This window comes from Mastigoproctus giganteus, chromosome 7 (assembly GCF_048544385.1).
Source record: "Mastigoproctus giganteus isolate SK-2022 chromosome 7, ASM4854438v1, whole genome shotgun sequence".
Classification (NCBI taxonomy): domain Eukaryota; kingdom Metazoa; phylum Arthropoda; class Arachnida; order Uropygi; family Thelyphonidae; genus Mastigoproctus; species Mastigoproctus giganteus.
The window spans coordinates 198,779,964-198,792,207 of record NC_143581.1 but is presented as its reverse complement, the minus strand read 5'-3'; the positions used below and the strand labels follow the sequence as shown (position 1 = coordinate 198,792,207).

The 12,244-nt window shown below is 35.7% G+C and overlaps 2 protein-coding genes across 2 annotated transcripts in view; one reads left to right on the top strand and one right to left on the bottom strand.

Annotated features, from left to right (window-relative positions):
- Window positions 1–5,941: 5,941 nt before the first annotated feature.
- LOC150083544 (general transcription factor II-I repeat domain-containing protein 2A-like) lies at window positions 5,942–6,557 on the top strand. The gene is made up of 2 exons (XM_090378519.1): window positions 5,942–6,110; window positions 6,289–6,557. The coding sequence occupies exons 1-2, from the start codon at window positions 5,942–5,944 to the stop codon at window positions 6,555–6,557; spliced, it is 438 nt and encodes a 145-aa protein (XP_090234645.1).
- Window positions 6,558–11,434: 4,877 nt separating this feature from the next.
- Window positions 11,435–12,244, bottom strand: part of His2Av (Histone H2A variant) — a 55,050-nt gene continuing 54,240 nt past the window's right edge. The window contains exon 5 of the mRNA XM_090377350.1: window positions 11,435–11,942. Coding sequence (XP_090233476.1) covers window positions 11,881–11,942 — 62 coding nt within the window. The 3' untranslated portion in view covers window positions 11,435–11,880. The remainder of the gene's footprint in view (window positions 11,943–12,244) is intronic.

The following is a 12,244-nucleotide window of genomic DNA, read 5'->3' as shown; positions in this document are numbered from 1 at the left end:
CGGCATGACCCCTACACCTTTTCTTACTACTGAATATGTGAATTGTCAAACTGATAGAACAAGCATCTGCAAAAAGATCTAAACCTCCCAACCACTTCCTCGTTCATTTCACAAATATATGTGGCCTTCGTTGCAATTCCAAATATCAGTTAATTCAACCACTGCCCATCAGTTATCCAAATTATTCTCTGTGATTCCTTTCACTTCAAAGGTCGTACTTGTGCATATCTGTTCTGATATGCCATGTGTGGACTAATTTAGAATCTCTTTGATCTTTGGCATAAAATCATAACTTGCCTCTATTGTTTTCCCAACTCCACCAATCACTTGACAGCTTTTTGACTTCCTCTCTTTGAAACTTGACTTTCTCCAACTTACAAGTAATTTTCCTTGGTGATCATGTTCACAATTCCAGCCGGCTTCTGTTTAGTCACACGTACCCAGCTGGTCAAAATGCTGAGGCATTTGCAATTACTAGTTACTTCACACAGATTGATCATTTACCAACCAGACAATCCATACTGTGCAGCCAACATGCTTGATCTTTTTCTCACAAACAATCCTAAGTACACAGTCAAGGTGGGTGATCCTCTAGGTACCTCAGATCACAATCTGGTTATGGTTTCTTTTCCAATGGAAACTTTCTCTCATGGCCATTCTCAACCTTGTGTTTAGCATTACAAGAATGCAAAATGGGATGATCTGTGAGTTTTCTTTTCTTTGGTCAGATTACTGTTCTAAAAACTCAGATCGTATAATTATTCTTGTAGCGATGAAATCCCTTATTCTACACCCATTATCATTAAAATCTTCTTGTCCTTTATCCAAACCTTGGTTTTCTAATAAATATGCTAAGGCTGTTCAAGACAAGAATGTTGCATATTGCAATTGGCTTGTGTCCAAATCTCAAGGTTCATTTTCTACTTACACCAAAGCTCAACAATTGAAGTCACAACTGACTTCCTGTCCAAATGGTAGCCGAGCATCCTGGTATCTGACCAAAGTTATTCAATCAAAATCAATAAAAAAAGGATGACCGGACTTTGATCAATCTCGGTTCTAAGAAAGCTGCAGGTCCTGATGGTATTTCTCCACTTGTTCTCAAAATTCAAAATCTGTGCTGAGTTTACTCCTGTGTTACGTTTTTCACTTTCTTATACCAAAAGTGTTTTCCCTTCTGCTTGGATAGTTGCTCATGTCCAGCCAGTTCCTAAAAAGGGTGGCTAATCTCTCCCATACAGTTATCATCCCATTGCATTTACTTTTACTCTTTCTAAAGTAATGGAGAAATCAATTAACCACCAACTCTTAAACTATCTAGAAACCTTACATCTGATCAACGATTGCCAGTATAGATTCCATCAGCGTCAATCCACTGGTGATATTCTGGCTTATGTTACCAATTTATGGAGAAATTAGTTAAACTCAAGCAGGTGCTCTTGACATTACAAAGGCTTTTGATCGCGTTTGGCATAAAGGTCTAAATAAGTTTCCATCTTGTAGTTTACCAACTGTTTTTTTGTAATTGGATATCCAGTTTCCTGTCTGACCACTCGCTGCAGGTAATGGTAGATGGCTCCTCTTCTAACTTCTGCACTAATGGTGGTGTTCCCGAAAGTTCGGTTCTTTCTCCTACTGTGTTCCTCTTGTATATTACTGATCTTCCATTGGCCAGAAATCCTAAATCAGAGAAAACTGATTTTTTTTTTTTTTTTTTTTTTTTATGAAACCCCCAAACACGAAAGGTATTAAAACCTATAGTACTTAGTACCGTGCATGGGTTGAAGGAGACGTATGGGGGGAGCGGGATGTCAGAAACTTTGCTCTAGAGACTAAACATGGGTTTCACCACTTCAAGCCTCCAATAAGCAAAGTGGTGGTATTTCACCGGTTGATGAAAGTCATCTACCACCTAGGCAACATCATATATCTATTGGCATAAACATATTAAAAATGTTGCTACCTCTGCATCTAAAGAACGGTTTTTTTCTTTTGTTCTCTCTGTTACTTTTCTTCCAAACAACTGTCCACTGTACAAATTGCAAATCACATAATATTGTTTTCCCCCATGTGGGACAGTGGCCCCCAAAACTTTAGGCTTCTAGTTTCCATTCAAAAGAGAGAAATTAGGTTAATTGACTCATCTTTAACAAGGTCTCAATTCTACCTCATAGACATTGTTTCTGATGCATGCTTTTCTATAGATACTTCTATGGGCACTGTTCTTCTGAATTGGCTTCTATAATTTCCCCTCTCTTCCAAATCAGTCAACATCCTTTTACTGTCCTTCCTACTTCAAACTGACAAACCAACTTTTCCTTTATTCAACTTCCGTTTTCTGACACAACCTCCCTTCTTACGTATTTCCTGAAAATTGCTGCTATGTACCGAAATTCGTCTAATACCAACAAGTATCTTCTGAAGTACAGTGCATACACCAATGCACTGTACTAAGTACTATATGATACCTTTTGTGCTTGGGGTTTGCATCAAAAAAAAAACTTTAGCATATTGTCTGTGTTCACAGATGTGCATTTTGCAAGGGCTGCCCCCAATAACTCAAATGGTACCATACAGTAGAAAGGCATGAGCAGGATATAAAAAGAAGGGGACAAGCTGCCTATTAATAAAAAAATTTCATACTCAGCGAAAGCGTAGCCGAAAGCGAAAGCAATATGCATTTATTTAATGAAAGGCAGTAAGTTATTGCAACTTGGTTATGTAAAGCACTAAAAGAAGAAAAGCTTTAATAAATCTCTGTGCCTTCTCTATTAATGCATGTGAGTGCAATTATGGTAAGTCGCAATTTCGTTATAGCTAAGTAAAAGCCACTTCAACAAAACGGAATGTATACAGTATTGTGTGAATCACCTAAGTGTCAAGTAAGCATAGTTTGACATCAAGGAGTCTATTGTTAATTAACCAACCATTCATCTAAGTTAGTTCTTTACCATATCAAATCAAGAAAATCTATTTTACTTGGCAATTCACTACATGTACTTGCAAGATAGTCTTTCCACATTAATATGCATAAATTATTGTGGAAGACTAGCATATTGGTGTATAAAGTTTCATTTATACTGCAATATGGCTTCAAGGTACCAAAGCTGTTGCATGGCTACTGTATTATTATATAAGTGTTATCCGTAATTCACTACAAAAACCCGTATTTGTGTCTGTAAATTGCGTGGTCGATTAGCCTGTTTTCTGGGGGAAAAAAACTTTATCTACGCCTGAGACCGACTAACTCAGCCACGGAGTGAAAAAAAAGGCCATTAAAGTTCCTGGCGTCAGCGACGGGATTCGAACTCGGGCCTTTTCCACCCGGTGTTGGAAGGGCGATGACAATACCGCTGTGCTACAGGCGATATGTTAGCACGACACCTGACAATGGATTCCATGTACATTTACTTGAGGAACATACAAAAATACTTCTTGAAGTGAAATTCCTTTAGGCAGTTTTCAGATTGGAGTAATTTGCGTTCGTGCATTGACAGAGCAACAAAAATACAACACAGCAAACTAAGTCAAGTAAATGCAGTGGCAGATTAAGGATAGTTGGGGCCCCTAGGCAAATTATATTTGGGAGCCCCCAAAAAATAAAAGTGAGGTGGCAAATAAATGAAATTTTGTACTTTTGAATTTTTTGCTTAAATTAATCAAGATTAGATTATGATGTTTACTGAAAACAATCCTAACACTATAGGAAAATGTCTTGGCTTGGGGGCCCCTAGGCACGTGCCGCATTGCCTTAATGGGTAATCCGCCACTGAGTAATGCACTACAGGCACTGAGCAGTCAACAATCATACTAAACTGAATGGTTCTTGTTTGATCACTTAGCAGCATTAGGCCCTGTTAGTAAGTAGGAGGGAAAATACCTGGTGTTGTTGGCTTTTTTTTTTTTGTTTTTGTTTTTTTGTGGAAAATATTGAAATTTTCATGTATCATTATTGTTAAGATAAAGTATACATCTTTACTTTTATAGCTTGTGGATAATATTCCTCCGATTTTCGCTAATTAGAATCGCATTTAACGGAATTAAAATTCAATTCGTAAACATAATCACAATGATCAGGGCTTACTTACAGTTAACGGTATCTTGTTATGGAGTGTTCATCGAACGTGATTTTAACGTACAGTGAACCAATCGTAAATTATCAATTCTAAGGTGTATAAAGCACGCATATGTGCAATGCATCTGTGGATTAACAAAAATCAGAAATATGACACGAAATGGTTCATCCCACTTTTGTACTACTCCATACCAGACATGGGCGACACATGATCCAATCAGTACCCCTGGTGATTGAATCATGCTATTTCTTTCGTGATTCTCCACTGTATTTAATAAAAAATTTATAATTATGCCAAAGACTAATAGTGGGCATTGTAAGGCGTATAGGGCACGCATACGTTGCAATGCGATCACCTCACCTAAGCGCTTTCGACAGCAGAAGAAATTACAGCGTGCAATGGAGTTGAACAGAGAAGGTCCATCCATACCTTCAGAGCATTGCATCTCCCTAGAAATGTTAGAAAGTGAATTTGGAAAGAGTCATGGAAGTTGATACTGCAAATAAAAACGATGAAATCCTTGAAACCCAGTCGCAAACGAAAAGCGAAGCCAAAACCGACTGCCAGAAGTACTCCAAATCGTTCAACGTGTAGCGGGCGTAATACAGAGCAGGAGCAGCAACAGGATTTTTAAGAAACACCCAAGCATAGTTTAAACGTACATTCCTGCATAATGATTTTAGTTGTCTGTTCCGTGTGTGATTGGCTTTCGTTCAAGATCGATGTGAAGATTGTAGCAGCTCACGATCGTGCTTAGAAGTTTCACTTAACTTGCGCAATTTTTCCCCCCTTTCCATATATAGGTAGTTCTTGACTTTACGAGTCGTGCTCGTAAAGCTGGAATTTGTTTCCCATAGACAAGGTTAAAAATAGGGGTTACGTTCTCAACAATGAAATTAGTTTGTTTAATTTATCCAAAGAAATTAAAACGTAGCCTGTAAAATCAAGCAAATTATAATTTTAAAGAATGTTTATTCTTCATCATCGACTAAATCAGGGGTGGCCAACCTATGGCGCATGCGCCAAACGTGGCGCTTTGGAAGATTACAAGTGGCGCATTTCATCATAAAATTCTCAAGTACCCAAAGCCCATATTGCCGATTCTTTGGTTCTATCTCATTTCATTTCAGGTCCTTCCGCATATGGCTTAAGACACTCACCGCCTTCTTTCCACTTACACGCACATGAAAGTGTCAATTCCCTCAATTTAGCAAAAGAAATAAATTAGTCTAAAAAAAAAATGCATTTCTGAATTATGACCGTAAGTATGGCTATGAAAATATATCGAGCACGTTCATTTTTTTGTACGGTCGTTGCCTCCGGCGCCCAACTCTATGCACAAGTGGGAAAATAAATGCAGTACATGACTTTTTCAGGGGACTAAGAATATACAAATAGATCCTTTGTCGGAAGTCTTTCAAGTTAAAAGGAAACATGATAAATTTGAGGGATTTTCATCTACGAGAAATTTCCATCAATCGCATTTTGCCAACTCAAGAAATAGTAGGGGGATCTCCCCCCCCCGGTCGCACCTGCTCATCAGTTCGTCGAAATTTTTCGAGTTTACAATTGATATTCTGTGTTATACGACGTACATACTTATGATCTGTTTGTTTGTTCTTTTTCAACATTTAGACTTCTAGAGTTTTGTACTGGTATTTTTTTTCCCTTCTATCCACCCCAGTGCAAAAGAAAAGCAGAAAGTGATATTAAACGTGAATTTAATGAACAGTGGGAAAGTGAGTTTTTATTTATAGCAAGTTCATCTGGAAAGCCGTTTTGCATTGTTTGTGGCAAGTACTAATAAAAGACATGATCTTAATAGACACTATAAATCACAGCATCAGACTAACATAGAAGGAAAAATGAAGCTCGTCCTTGGGTCTGAGCTACGAAAAGAATATGTGACTAAGAAAAAGGAAGAAATCAGAAGAAGACAAAATATAGTTGCTAAAGTAATTTGTGAAGACTTGGCGATGATAGAAGCGTCCTATGAAATTGCTTTAGTATTGGCGAAAAAAAAGAAACCTTTTTGTGACAGAGAAGAAATTGTTAAGCCGTTTCCAAATATTTGCACGGCATCTTGGTAATAAAGGTACTGAAAGGAAAGCAGACGAAATTGCTATATCAAGGCACAGTTACAAGACGTATCGAGGAACTCTCTCAGGATGTATCTCAGCAATTGGAAGATCTTGTTCATTCTTTTCTCTAGCTTTGGATGAGTCAACGGACATATGTGGTGTAGCCCAGTTAAACATTTTTATAAGAGGAATTGATGATAATTTTAATGTCTTTGAAGAACTTGCCAGTCTGGAGTCATTGCATGGTAAAACAAGAGGATCAGACATATTTGAAAAAGTAAAATCATGCCTAGAAAATCTAAAATTAGATTATAGTAAACTCATCAGTGTGTGTACTGACGGAGCACCGTCAATGATAGGTAAAGCCAATGGCACTACAACTTTGCTTGAAAATTTTTGAAATCGTCCTGTACTAAAATATCACTGCATTATACACCAAGAGGCACTGTGTGGAAAAACTTTAAATATGCAGCATGTTATGTTACCGGTTGTGAAATTTGTGAATAAAATTAGAGCAAGAGCATTAAACAGACGAGAATTCAGAGAATATTGTAAGTTGTTAGATTTGGAATATGGTGAACTTGTCCTGCATTGTGAGGTGCGCTGGCTTTCTGGAGGACAGGTTCCGAGTAGATTTTGGAAATTGAAAATTGCTGTTTATAATTTTTTAGAACAGGAAAATGAACTACCTAATGAAAGAACCTTATTATTAGATAACAACTGGCTATTTGATTTGGCATTTTTAGTTGATATTACTAGTCATCTCAATGATCTAAATTCGAAACTACAAGGCATGAATAAATTATTTCCCAGCTTAGTAAATAGCGAAATTAAAATTATTCATCTCTCAGTTAGAAAATCAGGACTAAAGTCAAAGTCAATTTCCACACTTGAAAGAGCAGAATGAATGTGTTGTGGATGATAGCAATTGGACCAAATATCTTGGAAAAAATCAAGTTATTGCGAGTGTCATTTGAAAGTCGTTTTCATGATTTGGCTAAAGAAGAAAACTACATGCTCGCATTTACGAACCCATTTTTACTTAGTGAACAAAACACAATTGAGATGCCTAGTAAAAATGGAACTTATTGATTTAAAAACAAATTCATTATTAAAAATGAAATTTGATGAGCTTTTTTCAGATCAAAATGCTTCTGACATGATTAATTTGTGGGGTTCATTACCCTGTGAATATTTCCCAGAACTAAGAAAATTTGCAAAAAATTATGTCGTGACATGCAGATGTGAACAAGCATTTTCATCCATGAAATTGATCAAAAGCAAAACGATGTCGCGAATGACTGATTCAAATTTGAAAAATTTTCTGCTGCTCTCAGTAACAAATTTAACACCAAACATTGAAAGACTGGCAAAATCCAAACAGGTTCAAAAGTCTCATTAATGGTAATGTTTATGTGCTGTAATAGAAATTGCTTTACATACAATAATTAAATCATTTAAAAATGTTAATTATGTTCATAACATACTTTTATTAAAAAGGATATGCCTGGACTCCTAGCAAGCAGAGAAAACAGACTCTTCCAAGTTCCAACCTAATCTCGCTCAGAGCTATCTCTCTCTCATCACATCCAACAACTGTGGTACAGAGCTATCTTCACCAAATGAGACTCTCCGGCAGCTGTAGCACCATCAGCAGGTTCCACGACAGCAGTCATCCAAGAGATCATCTCTCACTATTGTAGATTGGTGCTCCAATAAACATGTCTTTTGAACTGGCGTACATTATTTAATTTAGTTGCATGTTTGAGTTATTCTTTTTCCTCCTCTAAGCGAAGCAGATCCTACCCCTATCCCTATTTTCCAACTCCAACCATGAACGTAAGGTAGAAAAGGTGCTTGAGTTGTATGGTGCATCTGAACTCCTATGTGAAAAAATTGGCGCATGGTATATTCGGAAAAAAACTTACAAAAAGGAATAGCTCCTACAATCAGTTTGAGCCAGACCCTGGTTGTGCTAACCACGAATCTTTGCAACAGCAAAGGTCCATGGGTGTCTTTCTAAATAACTGAAAACTTATTTAAGACTTGAATTATCACAGACCATGGTGACACAGAAATTTAAATATCTATCTGTGCCTACACTCGTGTCAAACATGTACCTCAGAAGATAGGACCCATATTAGCTTGATGGCTAGGAACTTACGCTGTACAAACATCAGCAATTCTGACTTGGCTCACCTTCCAGTCAAACTGCCTAGAATTCCCCTGCAGAAGGCATTGACACTACCAAAAGATGCAGCAAAAATTATTCCTTTGCTGGTTTAAGTTTCTGAAGTTAGTACCCTCACAATTGATTATAATTATTTCTACAATGAGTAATTACCTATTTCAGGTTTATTAAAAGGTAATCACAAAAGCAAAGCTATAGCTCTGCTCCAAAAGCACTTATGAAAATTCCATTTACCTTTTGAACAAGAGCATTTTGAAGTCACTGCAATGGACATTTCACTGTAACTGCCACTCTAATTCAAGATGGAAAACAAAAAAATTACATAATTCTTCCCCACCACTTAAGAATTACAGGCTTTAACTTTTTAGAGAACTGACTGCAATCCTTGTTATGCATATCAGCTGGCATATAAAACATTACTAAGACCAATGTGAATTCCATTTTGCAAGGGATAGTAGCCACTACAGAATTTGAAATCTTGTTTAAATTGTCATTTTTCATATACGGTATCTTTTTTTAATACACAAAAAATGCAATTGGATGGAATAAGTAAACAAAGCTGTTTTATTTAAAAATACCTCTTCCAAAATTGGCTTTTTTTTAAAAATGTTATATGTAGAATTCAGTATTATAAATAGGTTTTTCATTTTTCAGGGTATGAATTGAAATTCTTCCCTCTTATAATGATTGGGGTGCAGTCTTACCTAAAGCATAATATACCTTAGGTAAGACTGCACATAATGTATACAAGACCTAATAGTGAGGTTTAGTTTCTGACCACACAAGTGGGTACTAGTGTTGTAATTGCTGGCATTTATTTCATAATCCATTTTTGATTTTATGGTATTTGGTTCTTACCTTATCACACAGTACAGTATTTTCTCCTTATATTTAATAGTTAAAGTTATCCAGAAATTAGCATTTTACTAATTTTCCTGCCCTGAACTGTTCAATGATTAATTTATATATTTCTATCTATATTGAGGCACTTTGTCTGCATAGTAAAGTGCAGCCATTATCAACCCACTGCAGGATGGAAGCCTCCTCAACAATTCATGCTGAGGGAAACAGACCATAATCTGCCACGCTGGTCCAGTGCAGGTTGGTAGATTGACCGTATTCAGCAGTCAGGGGCTTGAACCCCGGTCTACTCAAAGAGCGTGTGCTACTGCACTCCCGCTCCTGACCACTCGGCTACTGAGGCCTTTGTCTGCATACTATATATTTAAAATTAAATTTAATATATTTTTTAAATTAATCATGTTAATTCATCAGAACTATAAACAGGTTAATACCTCAAAAATGTACTTGTTAGTTCTCCAAGGACCAATACATGTTAGTTGTTGTAGCTGGGTTTTAGGAGCACCAGCAACTAAGGCCAATTCCAACACCTTGTGTTGGAATGAAGTCTGGTTTTTTTTTAATGACTAACCAAACAATTATGGCATTTATCACGGCCATATTTATTAAGGGGGGGGGGTGGCGGCAAAAACCAATACAAAGAGACAGAAGCAACTTATGAGGTTAGTTGGCAGGTATCAAGCTGGCAGCTATGCAATTGTATATACCAGAAAATTACAGTGTCACTTTACTCGAGTTACATTATTATTATCTCTAGACAAGATTTTAACCCTCTCAAATTTGCAGATCACATTTAGCTGCTATAATAATAAGTGTGATGGTAAATGATGCAAGTTAGTGTATAATAAACCAAGTATTTATCATTTGTAAACCAATGTTAAGCACATAACTGTGCTTATTAAATTTCATTTCCATTGTAAAATTCCATTACACGAATAGTTAAAAGATAAAAATTGAACTCATGGGATACAGTGAAAATCTTTTATTTACACAATGTATAAGAGAGGGGGAAAAAATGGTGTATTAAAACATGCCTGGCATCTGAGCACCAACATAGTAAATAGTTTGAAAACATCACAAATTCAGCTTAATAATAATGTAATAAAATATCCAGTTTACACATCTGAGTATTCTCCACAAGGAACAAGTTAATTCATTTACTGTAAAGAATTTTATGTGAGTGGGGAAAATATCCAAGTGGAGCCTTGACAACAAAAATGCTAATACCAGAAAATGAATCTATACTAAGGAATAATCACATCACTGAAACAGGATTTAAACACTGCAGAGTCCATCCTCTTTAGCTATCAAAATACATTGTGCAATCCATTTTTTCAAAACAAGACTACCAGTAAAAACAGCATCGTAGCATCACTGAATCCGTAGCATCACTAACAGTTCTTCTGATCTTATTATGGTGTAGGACAATCATTTCCTTCCACTCAATACATGCCTAACTTCTATTACACTAGCAGTTTTTACAATATTTTGGCTAATAAGACCATCTAAAAAGAAACTAATCTGAGACTACATATCTAAAGATGTGAATAACAAGCTGTTGCATAAGATTTATTTAAATTCACAGAAATGAAGGGGCAGGAGGACCTACTTTTTAGCTAAACTAAACCTAACAATAAGCAACTACTAAATATGACAAACAAAACAGATTACAAGGTTATATGCAACACATTAAAAACCATCTGGAAATGTTCATAACTTATATTAATAGTGAGACTTTCAATAGTTCTTTCTTCACTGGATGAGACATCATCCCAATCCACAACTAGTAGCAAATTCAATTCCAGTGAGAATGGAATAAAAGAGGACCTAAATTGGCTAAACCTCTACCACAGACAGCCATAAAACCATTATTTCCTACAGAAGAGAAAACGTATTAACCAGAATAAAAAGATAATATATACTGAAGTTAGAGGTCCATTATATATAAAAAAAAAAAAAAACCCTGCAAATTCCTTCCAGTGTCAGAACTGCAATACTTGAAAATAATATATCCCCCCCCACACAGAAAAATAACCATGTCTGTTAATTATTGCCACATGTGTATGAAAATAAGTGATATGTACAAACCACTAACCACGTACTAGAAAGACCTCTTGCATTTGACTCAACAACCAGTAAAAAACCTCTGAGATTGTCCAGACACCAGGCACCCACAAAAAAAAAAAAAAAAAAAAGGAAAGGAAAGGAAAAAAAAAAAAGCAGAGCTGTTTTACATTTAGAATTTGCACCCACACACAAATAATTGTCTTATTTTGAATACTCTCAACCATTCTATTACAAAATTTACAAAAACTAGTCATTTTATTTTGCATACAATGAAGTATAAGAAATACACAATATTAAATTATCTACTCTAATGTGTCATTAAAAAAAAAGAAAAAAATGAGAGTTTCTTACATACATCACTTTAATAAGTGTTTACTTTTCTTGATGAGCAAGTTTTGAAACAAATTTTACAAGTTTACTGGACAAATCAGTGAAAGTTATACACAGATGATATACTCCTAGGTTTTACCATAGTGATGAGTCAATTTTTTAAAGCAGTGGCATGAAATTTAAGAAAACATTAAAAAAGTTGTATACACACATGCAATGACATGACAATGGAAAAATAAAAAAAAAATTTTTAAAAATAAAAAATGCTGAGAATTTATGTTGTCTTTTGTGATCCTTTCTTGCCGATGAGAGACTTGTGGATGTGAGGAATAACACCTGAAAGAAAAATTTTCAAATCAGTAGAGAATCATATATATCTAAATAAAATATAAACTGAATCAAACTTCAGATAATTTTGGGTGTGTGGCTTATATGGTTCTAAAAAGAAAAAATAGTCATCCCCGATTTGCGTGGGGTTACGTTCTGAGAAATGCGAAACAGTTTATATGACATAATGAGGGTTCCGTACCTGTGTACACACACACACACACACACTAAATAAATAATAATAAATAATTTGTCTTCTTTCGATAATAAAAAAATTAGAAATGTCAATAAAATTAATCTTGCTAATACTT